The 20,123-nt window shown below is 40.7% G+C and overlaps 1 protein-coding gene across 1 annotated transcript; it reads right to left on the bottom strand.

Moving 5' to 3' along the window:
- Positions 1-3,003: 3,003 nt before the first annotated feature.
- LOC131188797 (putative methyltransferase DDB_G0268948) lies at positions 3,004-13,169 on the bottom strand. Its single transcript, XM_058164357.1, has 6 exons — positions 12,990-13,169; positions 9,595-9,752; positions 8,732-8,945; positions 5,667-5,767; positions 4,461-4,598; positions 3,004-3,217 (listed from the first exon to the last, which is right to left on the bottom strand). Exons 1-6 carry the CDS (start codon positions 13,098-13,100, stop codon positions 3,121-3,123), a joined length of 819 nt encoding a protein of 272 aa, XP_058020340.1. The 5' UTR covers positions 13,101-13,169; the 3' UTR covers positions 3,004-3,120.
- Between the last annotated feature and the right edge of the window lie 6,954 nt (positions 13,170-20,123).

Below are 20,123 nucleotides of genomic sequence, written 5' to 3' on the forward strand. Positions count from 1 at the left end.
GCTGCCTATTTGTCTTTGGATGTGACTTAATTCTTGTTATAGAAGCTCCACTAAACACTTAAGCACTGCTGAGCAGTTTAATAGTGTGCTGTTTGCTTTCTAAAGTCAGGGATTGGGGGCAACTTGACTGTATCTAGGATAGGCCTTGAAAAATGTTTGTCCCCTTGAAATCAACAGGACTTAATCTAACAGATCTCACTGAATCTAACAGATCTCACTGATTTTAGTGGCACAACATTGACAAACTTTGAATCCAGCCCATTGTCTGGAAACCAAAATTATTCAGCCTGTCGCATTTAGGCACATTGCAAGATATACCCTGCATTGTTTCCTGTTTGACAAAGGGAAAAGAGCCTGTTACTTCATCAAGTCCAATTAGGGAAGTATATTTATGAATCAATGGTGGGATTCAAAAAATTTTACTACCAGTTCTCTGGACATGGCTTGGTGGGCGTGGCAGGGGAAGGATACTGTAAAATCTCCATTCCCTCCCCACTCCAGGGAAAGGTTACTGCAAAATCCCCATTTCAGGAGTAAAATTCAAAATTTTTTCCTACTGGTTCTGTGGGTGTGGCTTGGTGGGCATTGCAGGGGAAGGATATTGCAAAATCTCTATTCCCACCCCACTCTGGGACCAGCCAGAGGTGGTATTTGCCGGTTCTCTGAACTACTCAAAATTTCCACTGCCGGTTCTCCAGAACCTGTTAGAACCTGCTGGATTTCATCCCTGCCCTATTTCCTCTCGATCAGCTGGGACTCCGGAAGGCAGAGAATAGATGGGGGTGGAGCAGGGGTGAAATCCAGCAGGTTCTGACAGGTTCTGGAGAACTGGTAGCGGAAATCTTGAGTAGTTCGGAGAACCGGCAAATACCACCTCTGGCTGGCCTCAGAGTGAGGTGGGAATGGAGATTTTGCAGTATCCTTCCCCCCAGGAATGGGGTGGGAATGGGGATTTTGCAGAATCCTTCCACCAGGAGTGGCGTGGGAATGGGGATTTTGCAGTATCCTTCCCTTGCCATACCCATCAAACCACGTCCACAGAACCGGTAGTAAAAAAATTTGGATTTCACCACTGGGGTGGAGCCAGTCGGGTGGTATTTACCAGTTCTCCAAACTACTCAAAATTTCTGCTACCTGAATACCACCTCTGTTATGAATCCCTGAAATCAAAAAAGCATTATTTTTCTCTAAAGTTCTTTTTAACTGAAAGAACCCTCTGAATGTTTTAATCAGTCCAAAACAGATCTATGTAGAAAATATGCAGAATGAAGATAAACAGCAGCATCTAAAAGGAAACCAAAGGCACCAAAATAATTAATCCTGATTATAAAAGAGGGCATGATGGAAAAATCCTTGAAGTTGATCCATGGAATAATGAACGGTAGAATGTAGTCTTACAGAGTTTCATGATTAATAGCAATCAGATTCTGTTTATTTATTCTACTTATTACAATAATATGTATATTGCCCAATTACAAAACCCCTAGGCAGCTTATTACAAAATGCAACCATTGCAAATAAAATATTCCTCCAACAGCCTTAAAATCCATTACTTAAAAAACATACCACCGAAAGAAAAACATTGGATAAGCTCAAATGCCCTTCAGGTTTTTAAAAAGATTTTGCAAACACTAGGCAGGTTTGGCAGTCAAACTGTCTAATTATGCTGGAGTTCTTGAGAAATATCACTTCTAGGCCCCCTTCCCTAAAACCTTATGTGAGACCTAGAGCAGGGGTCTCCAACCTTGGCAACTTTAAGACTTGTGGACTTCAACTCCCAGAATCCCTCAGCCAGCAAAGCTGGCTGAGGAATTCTGGGAGTTGAAGTCCACAAGTCTTAAAGTTCCCAAGGTTGGAAACCCCTGACCTAGAGCATCTCTTTTTGGAATAAATGCATAGGGACAGGCAGATTCTAGCTGCAAATAATTCTGAACCTACACCAGAGTCATGATGAAAAGTTTTAGAGGTTAAAACCTGCACTTTAAATTGAACCTAGAGATCTTTTGGCAACCAAAGCAGCAACTTTAGCACCACTATTACACTGGTTTTTGACAGCAGCTGGACTGCCATGTTTGGCCAACTGCAGTTGCTGAGTCACATGCAGTGTGATACAAGAAACAAAGGATATAACAGATTAACAGAGTTGGAAAGACTTCTAGGTAATCTAGTCCAACACCACCTACCCACCCCGCTCAAGCTATTTCTGACAAATGGCAGTCCAATCTTTTCTTGAAAATCTCAAGTGATGAAGCTTCCACAACTTCCAAACTTCTGTTCCCTTGGTTGATTGTTCTCACTGTCAGAAAGTGCCTCCTCATTTCTAGGTTGAATCTCTCCTTGGTCAGTTTCTATCCATTATTCCTTGTTTGGCCTTCAGGTGTTTTGGAAAATAGCTTGACCCCTTCCTCTCTGTGGCAGCCCCTCAAATACTAGAACACTGCTATCATGTCTCCCCTGGTCCTTCTCTTCACTAGAATAGCCATGTCTAGTTCCTGTAACCGTTCTTCATATGTTTTAGTCTCCAGTCCCCTAATCATCCTGGTTGCTCTTCTCTGCACTTTTTCTAGAATCTCAACATCTTTTTGATAGTGTGGTGACCAAAACTGGATGCAGTTTCTAGGTGTGGTCTTACTAGGGCTTTATATAGTAGTATTAGTACCTCACTTGATCTTGATTGTATCCCTCTGTTAATGCAACATAGGATTGTATTAGCCTTTTTGGCTGCCGCCGCACAGTGCTGGCTCATATTTAGTGTGTTCAACATTCCAGTGTTTCTTAATCTTAGCAACTTTAAAATGTTTGGAAATCAATTCCCAGTCTAGTTTAATTAGTAATTTAAACCTACTGGTAGTCAATAATTAGCTCAAAGTTATACAGTGAGTATTAAGGGTAGAAATTTGAATAGCTATTTAAAGTCCAATGTTCCTTTCACCTCACCTTCTGCTCTTTAATTTTTTTAAATGGTTACTTAATGTTACATTTGCCTTCCACTCCTCTCAGAAATAAACAGGGTGTTGGTTTATTGGAAAGCTGTTCAAAAGTAGTAATCATTGAACTGAAGCTTGACACTGAAATGGGTTGGGGTTTTTCCTGCTGGCACCCTCCCCAAGCAGGCCAGAATTACTTTTGACAGCTCTTGCTTCCCAGAATGCAAACTTGTCGAGCCCAAATCTCCAGCACGGTTTCAGGTGAAGAAACTCCCATTGTCTCCAGAATCCTACAAAGGGGAAGTTGAAAATTAGTCACAAAGCCCAGTGCAATATGTAATCCATAGGAATAATTATATCAAACACACACAAACAAACATACAATGCATTTTTTCTAAACAGAGTATTGGCCAAGTTCCAAATTTATACAACTTTTAGTTATCTTCCAACACACTTTATATGTTTCACTTTTTGCCATAATATTCTTTCTCTCTAATTTTTATTTTATTTTCTTTATTTCTTTTTTATACTAGTCTTACCCTTTGCCCTAAACTCTAATCCTTAATCAGTTTTTTTTCCTTCTCTCACTACTTCCTCCAAATTAAACCCTTTAATTTCAAATCAATCGTTTTTCTAATATTTGACCCTAACTCTAAATCATCCTATTCAAATATTTTCCCCTAGGGAACATAGTTTGTTTATTTTGGGATATCTATTCCCCAATAAGGAATTACTTTTGCTGGTACAGGTTATCTCAACAATTTTTTGACTAAAAAACAGAAAATTATAATGTCAGTGTTAATGGCATGTGGGAAAGCCGGGACCAAGAGACACGGCCTAGAGAAGAGTCAGATATGAAACAGCATTGCCTGCAGCTGCATAGTGCTCAGGGCAAGAAGGCACCTTCCCTAGTTTCTTGGGCTGCAAAGGAGACTGCGGGAGGATTGCACTTTTAGACTTCCAAGAGTCTATCAATGTAGCCTTACAATAAAGTATTATTAGCTCATCTGGCTTCAAGTCTTAGCTAGTTAACCCAGTGAAGCTGGCAGTCAGGTTTCAACATACACCTTCCTAACATTTTTGCATTAAGAGAATAATTTAAGGATATTATTATTAAACTTGTTTGCTGTCCATTTCGCCATAAAGCAATTTAATTCAACCTTGCAGCCCCTAGAATTCCCTTTTGCAGAAAACCTATACAGCTTACTTCACTGTTGACCTTTGAATGTCTGATGTTAGATGTCTTCAACCTTCTCTAACTTGCCCTTCTAAATATGTTGGGGCTGCTTTGTTGCTGGGAATTTTGACAGTTGCAGATGCAGCACATCTGGATGGAGGGTTGGAAGAAAATGGATTTATTAATTCTGAGTATACCACTAACTTTATCTGCCTATAGGTTATGACTGTATTTTTTTTTGCTGACTACTTTGAAGGTTGCTGTTTTAGTACAAAGCAATAATATTAGGGAAAAAATCCCTTCTTTGATCTTATGTAATTAGGCTTTCTCTGTTGAATTATTTGTCATCATATTACCTTTGTTCAGCATTCTGAATGAGATATTTGGCTGCCTCAGGCTGGGCTTTTAGCAAACTGTGGTACATAGAAAAGGACTGGAGATATCCCAGTAATTCAGAGACACTTTTGGGAACTTTATCGACAATATCTGTGATTCTGTAAAAAAGCAAAATGTCTTTTAGGGTGGAATCATAGACTTCATCCCATGGATTCTGCAATCTAGACCAGAGGTCTCCAACCTTGGTAACTTTAAGACTTGTGGACTTCAATTCCCAGAATTCCTCAGCCAGCAGCTGGCTGAGGAATTCTGAGAATTGAAGTCCACAAGTCTTAAAGTTGCCAAGGTTGAAGAACCCTGGTTTAGATTAATGGAATGATCCTAGGTTTACTGAGGTTAGCAAAGGAAGGGCAGCTGCAGGTTAGTGCTTGGGAAAAATAATGCAATTTGTCTATTTAGAACAACGTCCCATTGAATAGAAATGGCTTCCTTTTTTAGCAGTAACGTTGTCAGTTGTAACAGCATTGATAAAATCACCACCAATTTCATAAGGCAGTTTTACTTAGAACAGCTTACATCCTGTGCTGATACTCTTAATATTATCAAGCAACAAAATCTTCCTATCCCAGGTCATTGAGAAGGAATCGACAGGTAGATAAAAAAATACCAAATCCAGTCTAAGCGTCTGGCTGATTGTGCAATGAAGAATAATTTATTAAATCTTTATGCTGCTCAATTCCCAATGACTCCAGGTGGTTAATTAAAAAAAATTAAAACATTTAAAAATGCATGGTCTGTCTCAGCACTGTTGGGGCTTTGCTTCTGGACCCATTAGATTCTAATATCCCTGCAGCCACCGGATGCATGAATATAGGATTACAACTTTGACATGCATAATTCATAATGCATAAATGCATAATGCATAATTTATGCATATAATGATTTATGCATAATGCATAAATCAAATTTGCAATTTGAATCAATTGCAAAGCCTGACTAGGTGACTCAGTGGCTAAGACATTGAGTTTGTCGATCAGAAAGGTTGGCAGTTCAGTGGTTCGAATCCCTAGTACAGGTCTCCTGTGTGAGCAGGGGGTTGGACTAGATGACCTCCTAGGACCCTTCCAACTCTATTACTGTTAAAAAAAATTGTAATTTTGTACATGGGCTGAACCTCACAATCTGCTAGCTTCACACTCACAGAAACTCCTAAGTCTATCACTCACCTTTGCTTATCCTGGAAGGGCAGAGCATCAAATATTGCTTTGTAGTCATCTGAAACAAATTTGACTCTTTCATGTGTATAAGGAAGAAGTTGGGCTTGAATCTGCATAAAAGAAAAGGGAGAAAGTCTTAGACGTGGTTTCATAGTAGACACCGCTGAGCTTTGCTCACTCCCTTTATCCTATAAGTCAGAGCAATAGCATTTTTATTTATTATTATTATTATTATTATTATTATTTATTTTGTCACAACGGTATATATAAGCATAAGCATGAAATAACTATACGACATGTAAGCATATATATAAGTATAAGCATGAAATAATTATACAAGTTGGATATGATCAAGGGGAACGTTAGGACAGGAACGGTAGGCACGTTGGTGCTCTTACAGACCTCTTAGGAATGGGGTGAGGTCAATAGTAGATAGTCTTTGGTTAAAGCTTTGGGGATTTTGAGAAGAGACCACAGAGTCAGGTAGTGCATTAACAACTCTGTTACTGAAGTCATATTTTCTGCAATCAAGATTGGAGCAGTTCATATTAAGCTTAAATCTATTGTGTGCTCGTGTATTGTTGCGATTGAAGCTGAAGTAGTCTTCAACAGGAAGGACATTGTAGCAGATGATTCTATGAGTTAAGCTCAGGTCATGCCGAAGTCGGCGGAGTTCTACATTTTCTAAGCCCAGGATTTCAAGTCTGGTGGCATTAGGAATTTTGATGTATTGAGAGGAGTGGAGAACTCTTCTTGTAAAATATTTCTGGACACGCTCAATTGTATTAATGTCTGAAATGAGGTGTGGGTTCCAGACAGGCAAGCTGTATTCAAGAATTGGTCTTACAAATGTTTTGTATGCTCTGGTTAGTAGTGTAATATTTCTGGAGAAGAAGCTACGTAAGATCCTGTGAGAGGGATCTTGGAGTCCTAGTGGATAACCATCTAGATATGAGCCAGCAGTGTGCAGCAGCTGTTAAAAAAGCCAACACAGTTCTGGGCTGCATAAACAGAGGGATAGAATCAAGATCACGTGAAGTGCTAGTACCACTTTATAATGCCTTGGTAAGGCCACACTTGGAATATTGCATCCAGTTTTGGTCGCCACGATGTAAAAAAGATGTTGAGACTCTGGAAAGAGTGCAGAGAAGAGCAACAAAGATGATTAGGGGACTGGTGGATAAAACATATGAAGAACGGTTGCAGGAACTGGGTATGTCTAGTTTAACAAAAAGAAGGACTAGGGGAGACATGATAGCAGTGTTCCAATATCTCAGGGGCTGCCACAGAGAAGTGGGAGTTGGGCTGTTCTCCAGAGCACCTGAGGGTAGAACAAGAAGCAATGGGTGGAAACTGATCAAGGAACGTTAGGACAGGAACGGTAGGCACGTTGGTGCTCTTACAGACCTCTTAGGAATGGGGTGAGGTCAATAGTAGATAGTCTTTGGTTAAAGCTTTGGGGATTTTGAGAAGAGACCACAGAGTCAGGTAGTGCATTAACAACTCTGTTACTGAAGTCATATTTTCTGCAATCAAGATTGGAGCAGTTCATATTAAGCTTAAATCTATTGTGTGCTCATGTATTGTTGCGATTGAAGCTGAAGTAGTCTTCAACAGGAAGGACATTGTAGCAGATGATTCTATGAGTTAAGCTCAGGTCATGCCGAAGTCGGCGGAGTTCTACATTTTCTAAGCCCAGGATTTCAAGTCTGGTGGCATTAGGAATTTTGATGTATTGAGAGGAGTGGAGAACTCTTCTTGTAAAATATTTCTGGACACGCTCAATTGTATTAATGTCTGAAATGAGGTGTGGGTTCCAGACAGGCAAGCTGTATTCAAGAATTGGTCTTACAAATGTTTTGTATGCTCTGGTTAGTAGTGTAATATTTCTGGAGAAGAAGCTACGTAAGATTAAGTTTACAACTCTTAAAGCCTTTTTTGCGATGTAGTTGCAGTGGGCTTTAGCACTTAAATCATTTGATATGAAAACTCCAAGGTCTTTAACTGGGTGAGGGTCATCTACAAGGTAATGTCCATCAAGCTTGTATTTAGTGTTCTGATTCTTTTTTCCAATGTATAAAACAGAGCATTTGCTGGTTGAGATTTGGAATTGCCATATTTTTGACCATTCCGACACAAAATCAAGGTCTTTTTAAAGGATAGCCGTATTGTTGGTAGTGTTAAATAGTTTAACATCATCAGTGAAGATAACACAGTTACTTATAATATGGTCACAGAGGTCGCATCAAGGTCTTTTCCTCCATGAATTTTCCCTATGTGCACTTTCTCTCCTTAATTACAAAATTCAGTATTGCCTAATGAAACTGGCGGATGTCGGACAGATAAAAGGAAAGAGTGCATGCAATGGATCTCATTCCCAAATGACGCAGATGCCTTGCCGGATACTGAAGGCAAGACAACCATATCCGGGTTGCAAAATCCAGACCACCATTAGGTGGCAGCAAAGACTTTGGTGTTACTCTTTGTTGCCATCTAAGATTCCTGCAGGTTTTGCAGAGGTCATGTAACTATAGGGTTAAGAAGATTCAAACCATTAATGAATAATTGAAGAGTTCTTGACGTACTGTATGGATAGTCCTTGACTTATGATCACAACTGAGCACAAAATTTCTGATGCTAAACAAGGCAATTGTTAAGAGAGTTTTCCCCCATTTTACTATCTTTCTTGTTACGGTCGTCAGGTGAATCACTGCAGTTAATAACATGTTAAATGAATCTTGCTTCCCTACTGACTTGCTTGTTAGAAATTGGTTGGGAAGGTTGCAAATGGCAATCACAATGCCCTGGGATGCGGCAACTGTCGTAAATGCATGCTGGTTTCTAAGCAACCAAATTTTGATTACTTGACGTTGGGATGCTGCAAACGCATCACTGGGACGTTGGGATTACTTGACGTTGGGATGTTGTAAGTGCAAGGACAGGTTTTAAGTTACTTTCTTCATTGAAATTGTAATGTTGAACGATTGCAAAACGACTGGTTGTAAGTTAAGGACTACCTGTATGCATGCGGCAATAGGTGCTATCACCTACCTGGGTGCTTGCAGGGTGCTTACCTCCTTGAAGATCTCCGTCAGCTTCTCTGACTGATCTCCATAGTGCCACTCCATATCAAGAGTGTTGGAACACAGGATAAAGCAGCCAGATGGTTTGAGAATCCGGTCCATTTCTTTTATGAAGCTGGGGATATCAAACCAGTGCACAGCGCTAAAGGCTGTGATGAGATCCACAGAGTTATCCTCAAATGGCAGCTCCTCTGCAGGACTTGCACTATGGGAGAGAACAGCAAATCAGTGACTTTATTTAGTACTCCTTTGTTGCCAACAAACAATTACATTTGCCTTCTATACCTGTGATGGCGAACCTCCAGGAGTCTCTGGAGGCTGGGGACAGCAAAAAACATCACTTCCTGTCTAACCGGAAATTGGCAAACAGACAGTTTCTAGCCTCCAGAGGGTGTCCGGGGTTGGGAAAGGCCATTTTCGCCCTCCCCAGATTCACAGAGAGGCTCTGGAGCCAGGTAAGAGAGAAAAACGGGCCTACCAGGCCATTGTGTGTCAGGAGCAGGGAGGAGGGGGGATCGCGCACAGGGGCAGGGCACATAAAATTATGGTGTGGGCATGCACGTGCGCAACCCCCCTCCCCCCCATCTTTTGGCATGCGATGGTAAAAAGGTTAGCGATCACTGTTCTATACATCTCCCAATGAAATTGTAGCTGCATTTTTTTTCCCAAAGCTTTTGCGCTCTGTTTCAACTTGCTTACCAAAGGTGGGCTCCTTACGAGTCTGATTATACGCCACAAAACTGTTTGATAATCATTAGTGAGCTTATTTCAAGCAAGATGAGCAAAGAGTTTTGTGGCAAATAATCAGACATATATGAGCCAAAATTGTCCAAATATCCTGAATGTTTACTTACAGATATGAGACATTTAGAGGATGTGCTGCTCGCTTAGCTTCCTCAATCTGAGCTTCGCTTACATCTGTTCCAACCACCTTTTCAAAATATTTGGCCAGTAGGAGAGTATTTTGACCTGAACCACATCCCACATCCACTCCCAGCTGGAAGCATTTCACCTTTGAAGGAAAAATAGCAATGTATTTCAAAGTCACAGAATAATTTATAGCACTATCTTCTTCAATATTTTACAAAAGAAGAGTTTCTTAGTTTCTTAGCAACAACAGGTCCTAAACCAATTGTTACTACTTAATTTATGTTATCTTCTTGCCATTGGTGAACTAATTTGATGTCATGGAAATGCACAGCTTGCCTGAGTTCTATTTTCAGAAAATAAAAACGTTAGGCAGTCACTCATCTATGCATATGGAACTGACTAAAAAGCAGAAATTTTGCAGGGTTGGGTGGTTGAGAGATACAGTCTATCAAGAGATTATGATCATGCGTTACCACCTGGAACTAAATTCAGGAAAAGATCCCATAGTATATTAAGACAAATTAAGCAAAAATACATAGAAACATGTACCCAGTGGTGAAATGTAAAATTTGTTACTACTAGTTCTGTAGTAATGCTTTTAAAAACCTCTGACGATCAGGCAACTCAGCTGGGATCACCAGAGCCCCTTAAAAGCATTTTTTCTACAACCTCTTCCGCCGAAGAGGTTGTAGAAAAAATGTTTTTAAAAGGCTCTGACGATCCCAGCTGAGCTGCGTGATCATCAGAGGCTTTTTTTTTTACTTTTAAAAGCATTTTTTGGCCAAAAAAAAGACTTTAAAAAAAAACCCTCTGATGTGGGGGTAGGCAGTGATTTTTGCTACCCCTGCCACCATCGCTACCGGATCGGACAATCTGGTCCGAACCAGGAGCATTTCACTGCTGCATGTGCCCCATTCTCCATCCAGGCAAAAAAAATATATATATATTGCCGTTTGTACGATAAATGCTTACTTGTGTTTTTATTCTTAGGCCTCACACTGATTCCACTTCCCTCTAGGCCAGTGTTTCTCAACCTCAGCAACTTTAAGATAATGGATCCAACTCCCAGCATACTCCATGACTGCCTGGAGAATTCTGGGAGTTCAATTATCTTAAAGTTGCTAAGGTTAATATACACTTGTGGCATAGACCGGGGGTCTCCAACCTTGGCAACTTCAAGACTTGTGGACTTCAGCTCCCAGAAGGTTGGAGACCCCTGGCATAGACATACTATCACCAGATGGATTCATTTATTTATTTTTATTTTATTTTATTTATTTTGTCACAACAATATACATAAGCATCACACAAAAAGATTATATAGTATATAAACATATATATGAAGAAATATAAGGAGGTATAAGCATATATATATATATATATATATATATATATATATATATATATATATATATATATATATATATATATATATATGAAGAAAAAAAGTTTATTATTTATTTATAAGAAAAATAATAATAAAAAAAAATTCAGCTTATGAGTCTCAATGGAACTATATCTATGTGCAGGGAAGCATGCAGTGAGGTACCTTGAGGTTCTGACTTGGGCCCAAGGACTCTTCAATAACTTCATAAATGAGCTAGATGAGAGGATTGATGGCACACTCATAACATTAGCAGATAACACCAAGTTGGGGGGAAATTGCTAACATTTTGGAAGAGAGACTCAAGATTCAAAAGGATCTTGACAGACTTGAGCATTGGGCCCTAACCAACAAGAAGCAGTTCAGTGATGAAAAAAGTATGGCCCTGCATTTAGGCAGGAAAAAAAACCACAACTTCACAGGCACAGGATGGGCAGTACCTGGCTCAATCGTAGTGCTTGTGAGAGGGATCTAGATGGCCTGATGGCTCATCAGTTAAGTACATGTGTTGCAGCTTCAAAAAAAAAAGTCAACCCAATCTTAGGCTGCGTCAACAGAGGGATAGCATCAAGATTACTGAAAATCATAGCACTCCTCTATACTGCCAGTGGGGCCACATCTGGAATACTGCATCCCGTTCTGGTTACCATGATACAAAAAAGATGCTGGGGCCCTGGAAAGAGTGCAGCGAAGAGCAACAAAGATGATAAGAGGTCTGGAGGCTAAACTGTATGATAAATACATCAGGGAGCTAGTTATGTTTAGCCTAACAAAGAGCAGGCTCTGGGGAGACATGACAGCAGTCTGTCAATATTTGAAGGGCTGCCACAGGGAAGAGGGCATTGACTTATTCTCCAGAGCACCTGAAAGAAGGACAAGAAGCAAATGGGAAATCTAACCTGCAAATAAGGAGGGATTTTCTGACAGAAAGAAGAATTAAAAAATGGAACAGCTTGCCTCCCAGAATTGTGGATGATCCATCATTTTAAAGAAAAGACTTTTGTCTGGGATGGTATAAGGACTCCTGTGTTGGGCAGGGGGTAGGACGAGAAGACCTTCAAGATCTCTTCCATTCCCGCAATTCTATGGCCTATGCAATCTCTGTTTCCTTGTGACTCTGCACCTCCAACTATGTTCTTTGCACAGTATTGCTAATCTAGCATTTTGCTCCCACAATGGCCTATTTATCTATCCATCAATCTGTCGAACTATCATCTATTCTTTCCCCCATTCTGCTTTTTTTTTTTAAAAAAAATTTCTAGCAGGCATCCTTTTTCATTTTATTAGATTTACATACATTTGGAATATATGAAATGGTTCTCTCTTTTTTCTTGCTTATATCAGTTAACTTGTTTTACTTTTATTTACTTTTAGAGAATAATATAACATTTGGTATCTGGATTACTAATCCACCAAATTTTCTACACAGAGAATAAAAGAATAATTTAAAAAATGTCATAACTTTGTCAGAAATGTTGAAAACTTGGTATGCCTGCAATATATATTTTTAAAATCTTACATGCTCATTTTTATTGTTTGGGGTCACAGAAAGCTGCTAGATGAAAGCGTGTCCCATCTTTTTGAGCAAAAAACAGAGGACGCAGACTGTACAAAAGAAATATAAATAAAGAAAAACATTCCGCCTCAGAGTCACAGCTTTCACTAGCAAAACTGCTTTATTCCAAATCAAACATTGGTCCAACGATCCCTTTCTCATCACTTCTGAATGTCAACTCTATTGAGTGACGTAACTTGGTGCTCTGCAAAGAGCAATTTAAAATATATATCTTCTCTGAAATACAAAGATTCTAGTCCTCATGTTTCTAAGTGCTGAATGTTTTGTTTGTTTTTAATTGGGGGTTCTCCACCCCGACAAACAGGAGCTGTTCTTGCTGGAGAAGGAGTTTTCCCTGCTGTAGTTGGATTCAGTGGACCGTTTTCCACCTGCGACCGCATTGCTAAAAGTCCCAACGCAATCCGCTCTCCCATCTTTACCTTTTTCTCTAGGAACGCGAGGATCACGGCTTGCAAATTCTCCTGAAGCGAGAACCTGTATTTCTTATAGAAAGCAACGTGATCTTTATCCTCAAACATGCGAGAGGCCATTTCTTAGCGATGGAAGAACTTCTAAACTTTGACAGAGAAAGACCGGAGGGTGGCTGACGTCGCCTCTGGCCACCTCCGCCTTCATACATACTGTACGGGAAGGCGGAAAAACCGGGACAGAGTTTGCGGAACGGCTCCTTTGTGCATAAATCGGTGGGTCGCTTTAGGGATATTTTAGCATCGTATTTCCAAATGTGATTGGTTCTCCGGAACGGAGACAAGCGCCAATGGGTGGAAGGTTTACAGAAAGAGATCCAAGTTTGAAAAAAAAATTGTTCTTATAATCAAGAAACTATTCCTTAAGACTTAGTTTCTCAGCCTCCGCAATTTTAAGCTGTGTGAACTATAACTCCCAGAATTCCCCAGCTTCTGGTCTTATTACTATTCCATCATCAGAGGTTAATTCTAATTCTGATTAATTCTTATGTGTTCATACATATCCTGTGAAAGCCCTAAAAAACTGCTTTGGTCTTGGCACAATCTAATTTCTGGAAGATCTTTGTTAAAAATCCTGCTTCAGGTTAATACAAATAAAGGTTGGTTAGCCCTTTGTTTGAGATAATTTCAGGATTCCTGCCCTCAGCAGGGATTGGACTAGTTGAACTCTCAAGAAAAAAAACTGGACATCCATTTGTCCAGAATGGTGTAGTGTCTCCTGCCATTGGCGTAGGGTTGGACTAGATGACCTCCAAGGTCCTTTCCAACTCTGTTACTGTTACTGTTCTAGATCAAAGGTGGGGAACTATAGCCCTTTTAGGACTTGTAGACTTCAACTCCCAGAATTTTTGAGCCAGCCATGAGTTAAAGTCCACAAGTCATAAAAGACCATAATTCCCCATCCCTATTCTAGATGATCTCTGTTCTCTTCCCACCTGTGATTCTATAATGGCAAAGATGACAAAAATAAAATAAACTCTGCAGCACATCACATTGTGGTCCTGGATGTAGTGCCCTTTACAAAGAAAATCACACTCTCCTTTGAGAGAAAAATCACTTTCGCTGGATGGAAAGGTTTGTTTAAAAAGGGGAAAACAAAAGATAACTTTGAATACAATAGATACATGCAAAATAGCAATAATTGAGTTAAAATATAGAAGTTTCAATCATTGTAAGCTACCTTAAGGGGTTGTAAAATGGAATTTTATTAAATTGGTGGCTTCTTCAGTAATACTGATTTATATTTTTTTAAATATGCATTGAACATGTTTTAGTCTTGATTATTGTTGTTTTGCATGCATTGACAATTGTTTTCACCTGATGCTCAGATATTGACCTTCTGATTAATTCTTAGATGTTAATACATATACTGTAGAAGTCCTAAAAGATTGCTTTTGTCTTAGCACAATCTAGTTCTGGAAGATCTTTGTTAAAAATCCTGCTTCAGGTTAATACATTCCTTGTTTTAGAAACTCCTTGTTAGTGGTCGATATGAGAAATAGCTATCAAATGTGTTATTATCTTGAGCAAATAAGAACTTGATTTTAAGCGCTGAATTGTTGTGCCCTGTCTTCAGATTAACGGAAGGGACCTTGCAGGTCATCTAGTCCAACCCCCTGCCCAAGCAGGAGACCCTACCTCTGCCTCTACCTAGGATCAAACTTGCAAACCTCCTGATTGTGAGGCAAGAGCTCCTCCACCTCTAGGCCACCAGGTCAGTAGTGAGATTCAACATTTTTTGCTACCAGTTCTGTGGGCATGGCTTGGTGGGCCTGGCATGGCTTGGTGGGCGTGACTTAGTGGGCATGGCAGGGGAAGGATACTGTAAAATCTCCATTCCCTCCCCAATCCAGGGGAAGGTTACTGCAAAATCCCCATTTCCTCCTGATCAGCTGAGACTTGGGAGGCAGAGAATAGACGGCGGGACCAGTCAGAATTTTTACTACCAGTTCTCCGAACTACTCAAAATTTCCGCTACCGGTTCTCCAGAACTGGTCAGAACCTGCTGAAACCCATCTCTGCACCAGGTCGTTTTCTTCAATTTTGCATTTGATGAAATGTAGCCAGTTTTATGGAGGGAAAAAAATAGGCTGCTTCTGTCTTTACTATCAATGTGTTACTTCCGAATAAGACCCACTGAACTCAGTAGGGCCCTCATTTTAAAAGACAAATCTGCAAGATTGAATTCTGGTCTTTTAAAAATGGTTTTTGTTTGCTTGCTTGTTTTCTTGCTTTCGTCCTCTCCCTTTTTAGACTGAATTGGCTGCACTGTAATTATTCCTGCTTTCCATGGAAACCAGCTTTTCTAAGTACAGATTAGGAAACCTAATTATCATTACAGTACTCAATTCTCAGGGCAGGCTGTGATTGACAGTGGCTGGTTCTGGTTACCGTGTGGTCCCGCCTCTACCTTCCTTACAGAAAAACCTCTTGGATTTCAATCTGGAAGGAGATAAAAATTATAACTCTAGAGATAGCAAAAGGTGAGAGTCACAACACCACTGCACAAAGAAACAACTTCTTGGTTCCTTTTGCTGTTATGTTTGGATAAAGTGAAATACTGCAAACCTATTTTAAAAAATAGGATTCATGCAGTTGCTTGTGCGCAACAAGTGTGGTTACCAATTGTTTTTTCTAATTCAGATCATATAGCCTGTGAAGACCTCTTTAACACATTCTTCGGCTCAGTCTTTGTAAACAGTGATGGCTCATATCCAACATTCCTCAATCGTATCAAAAATGTTAACAACGACTCAACACATATAGACTCCACAGAAGAAAACAACGACCTAATACATGTGGACTTTACAGAAGATAATGTTGAAAAAGCCCTTCGCAACCTGAAACCATCATTATCTATTGGACCAGATGGACTATGTGCATACTTTTTAAAAAAACTTTCAATTAATATAGCTGAACCCCTAAGCATTATCTTTAATAAAGCCTTCAAAACTAGTTCCCTTCCAAAACTCTGGTCTCTAGCCACAGTCATCCCTATCTTCAAAAAAGGAGATCCATGCCTTGTTGAAAATTACAGACCTATCTTTGTGTCTCATGCAGAGTAATGGAATCCATCATAAACCAATCCATTACACTCCATCTCGAAACAAACAGCCTTCTCTCTAATAAACAATTTGGTTTCAGAAAAAAAAGTCTTGTAATCTACAACTTCTCCACTGCAAAAACATATGGACTACAAACCTTGATCAAGGAAAAGCAATAGATGCAATCTACATAGACTTCTGCAAAGCTTTTGATTCAGTAGTACATGATAAACTACTCCTCAAACTAAAATCCTACGGCATTTCGGGACCTCTTCACAATTGGATAAATGCCTTCCTGTCAAACAGACAAGTGGTCAAAATTGGCAACGCTATATCTAATCCTGTTCCTGTCAAAAGTGGCGTTCCCCGAGGTAGTGTTCTTGGACCAACACTCTTCATACTATACATAAATGATCTCTGCGACCTCATCTCAAGTTATTGTCTTCTCTTTGCTGACGATGTCAAACTATTTAATACCACCAATAATACCTCTACCCTTCAAGAAGACCTCAACTTAATTTCCGATTGGTCTAAAACTTGGCAACTCCAAATCTCAACCAGCAAATGCTCAGTCTTACATATTGGAAAAAAGAACCCTAATATCAAGTACAAACTTGATGGACATTACCTAACTGATGACCCCCACCCTGTCAAAGATCTTGGAGTTCTCATATCAAATGACCTTAGTGCCAAAGCTCACTGCAACTACATAGCGAAAAAAGCCCTAAGAGTTGTAAACCTAATTTTACGCAGCTTCTTTTCTAAAAACTCTACACTACTAACTAGAGCATACAAAACATTTACCAGACCTATTCTTGAATACAGCTCATCCGTCTGGAACCCATACCACATCTCTGACATAAATACAATAGAAAGAGTCCAGAAATATTTTACTAGAAGAGTTCTTCACTCCTCCAAAAACAACAAAATACCTTATACCAACAGACTTGAAATCCTGGGATTAGAAAACTTACAACTCCGTTGACTTCGACATGACCTGTGTTTAACACACAAAATCATCTATTGCAATATCCTTCCTATAAAAGACTACTTCAGCTTCAATCGCAGTATTACAAGAGCAAAAAATAGATTCAAGCTAAATGTCAACTGCTTCAAACTTGATTGCAGAAAATATGACTTCTGAAACAGAGTTGTTAATACTTGGAACTCATTACCTGACTCCATAGTCTCTACTCAAAATCCCAAAATCTTCAACCAAAAACTGTCTACTATTGACCTCACCCCATTTCTAAGAGGGCTATAAGGGGCGTGCATAAGAGCACAAAAGTGCCTACCGTTCCTGTCCTATTGTTCCCTTCATCATATCAAAAGATGTAAAATTTTCATATGCAATGAAATTTTCACATGAACACTATACTTCAGAGATGGGTTTCAGCAGGTTCTGACAGAAATTTTGAGTAGTTCGGAGAACCGATAGTAAAAATTCTGACTGGCCCCATCCTTGTCTATTCTCTGCCTCCCAAGTTCCAGCTGATTGAGAGGAAATGGGGATTTTGCAGTAACCTTCCCCTGGAGTGGGGAGGGAATGGAGATTTTACAGTATCCTTCCCCTTCAATGCCCACCAAACCACGCCCACCAAGCCATATCCACAGAACCGGTAGTAAAAAAATTTGAAACCCACCACTGTTATACTTTTAAAATAGATGACTAGATAAACTTATAGCGGCTGTAGAATTCACTCTGCATTTTGATATTGGAAAATCGGCCTGGAGAGTTGAGCCATTCCCACAGGGATGATGGGAATATCATCTCTTGCATATTTATGGTTTTTTTTCCTTCCTGAGAACAGCTGTTATGCAGATACCCAACAAGTTGTCCCAGGAAGCGTGCGGGCCCGATAAACCCACGCCAGATAGGTAGAAAGGAATAAGACTTTTATTTTCAAATAAAAGGTTGCCCAGAAGCAAGTTCCAAAATGGACACACCTCTGCTTGGAATGGATTTCTTTTTATACATTTTTCAAAAGTGTACATTGTTAGGAATCAGTCATGGGAGCATGCATCCCTGTAAACTGAGGGAAGTCACCCCCTCCTAGAAGAATGAAATATTTTGAGAAATATTTAAAAAGGCAGAATATTATATTTCCCTAAAGGAGAAAGATCTTTCTAAAGACAGAAAGCAGCTCCCTGCCCCCAGCAGGTATTTGGTGCCCATTAAGAAAGACTGGGCCATCCTATCTATAAGACAAAAGACCTTCAGCTCCAGGGTGATGGGATTAAGGCATGACTCTCCAGATAGGATTATCTAGTAGCAGAGCTCATTGCAAAATCTCCTAAGGACATTGCCTCAGCCCAAGCTTCAACCAAACTTATCTCAGACAAATTCCTAGGATGTGTACATGGCACCATGGGAGTCTGACAACAGCCAATAGAATACATGTTCTTGAAAAGGAACAGGAAGCTCAAGTTCAAAGCCCAAGAGAAGGTATAAATACCTCTCATTCTTAACTCCATGTGATCAGCTGCACCAGGACGGTATGTGTGGTGGTTCTGCTTCATCATTAAACCATCTTTCCAATCAGCCTCCGTGTTTCCAGTATCTTTCTCCTGGCTTGGAACTGAACCAGATGGATATTTCTTCCGACAAAACCAATTCTTCCAATAAAACCAAAAACAACATCATGCATATATTTCAGCAGTCATATTAACATAGTTCAACCAAAGGTTACAAAGTATGTGAATACTGTTAGAGTTTGCAGCAATCCAATCAGCACACAAGTAAATGATTCAACAGGATTCATTTATATAAGAAACTTCTTTATATACAGTACCCATGCAGCAGAAGCCAGAACTCAGAATTCAGAAGTACAGAATCAATAATCACAGAATATGTGTGTGTGTGTGTAGGTCTTGGCATATTCGGGTCTTTTCCCGTGTCAGGTTGAAAGTATCTTGGCAATGTTTCGACGAGGTCTCACTCATCATCTTCAGGCTGGTGCTTTCGGCTTCGTGCTTCTGTGAGCAAAGTGTGGTCGGAGCTGCCATCTCTCTATAAATACTGGTGTGGAGTGTTGCTGTGAGCGGGTTGGTTGGCTGTGTGGTTGCATCTTGATTGGTAGATGGAGTGGGTGTTTGCAGATTGGTCAGCTGTTTCATAGCATCCTGTGTGGGTGTGGTCCTGGTCTTTTGTTCCTGACTTTGGTGTTGTGGCCTCTGGAGTTCTGTATTGTGATGTCTTGAGCAGATGGCTGTGATGCAGCATCCCGGGTTTTGGTTTGGCTCCGAGTCCGAGGTCTTGTCATGTGTTCCTGGCGTGTGTCAGCTTGCTTTGTGTGGGGATCGGAGGGGGGCACAGCAGCCAGTGGTGCCAGCATGGTCTGGCTTCTGGATGGTGGTTGTGTTTCGTCTGTGGGATGGGATGGGTTTGGGTTTGAACACAACTACCATCCAGAAGCACACAACCACCATCCAGAACCCTTATACACTGACATATACCTTTGTTCTGTCCTCCCCCAACCACAGCCAAGAAGACATGTGAGCTGGAGACGACTTCCGGTATCCAGCGGCAACGGACGTCTGGAAGGCTTCTCCTGCCTCCAGCGCCCGAATCCGGCCGCCGCCGAGGCCCTCAGGGGCCAGGTGTTCCGAAAAGGACACCTGCCGCACGGACGGCTCGCCAGGGGTCTCCCAGCCGACATACAGGACTGTGGGGACCGATGCTGGCGCGTCCTAGGCTCGGGGGGGTCCGGAGGCCCCAGGCCGCGGCCATTATTTTGGTCGCCGCCTGGGCCGCTGTGCCCGGTGACACCGGGGCATTGGATTTATAACTGCAGCAGCCTGGTGGTGAACAGGGCACGGAGAAGAATTGAGGAGGAGAAGGGAAGGGAATATCGGTAAACGTGAGTGGACTGCTCCGAGTGCGGGGGTTTTTTCTCCCTGCGGTTGGAAGGAGCACGAGTTATTCTGGAGAGAGGAGAACTTAAAATAAGAAGATTACCGGTTTTGTGGAGCTCTGGAGAGAAGAGGTGATGGAGAAATTTAGGAGGGAAGGTTTGAGGCCCCTCCTTCTGGGGAACAGTGG

This window comes from Ahaetulla prasina, chromosome 1 (assembly GCF_028640845.1).
Source record: "Ahaetulla prasina isolate Xishuangbanna chromosome 1, ASM2864084v1, whole genome shotgun sequence".
NCBI lineage: Eukaryota > Metazoa > Chordata > Lepidosauria > Squamata > Colubridae > Ahaetulla > Ahaetulla prasina.

Coding starts and splice junctions, on each gene's coding strand:
- LOC131188797 (XM_058164357.1), bottom strand. CDS start 13,100: ATGGCCTCTCGCATGTTTGAGGATAAAGATCACGTTGCTTTCTATAAG. Junction 4,599..5,666: donor CCCTTCCAGGATAAGCAAAG/GTGAGTGATAGA, acceptor GCTTTTTTACAG/AATCACAGATATTGTCGATA. Junction 3,218..4,460: donor ATTCAGAATGCTGAACAAAG/GTAATATGATGA, acceptor TCCCCTTTGTAG/GATTCTGGAGACAATGGGAG.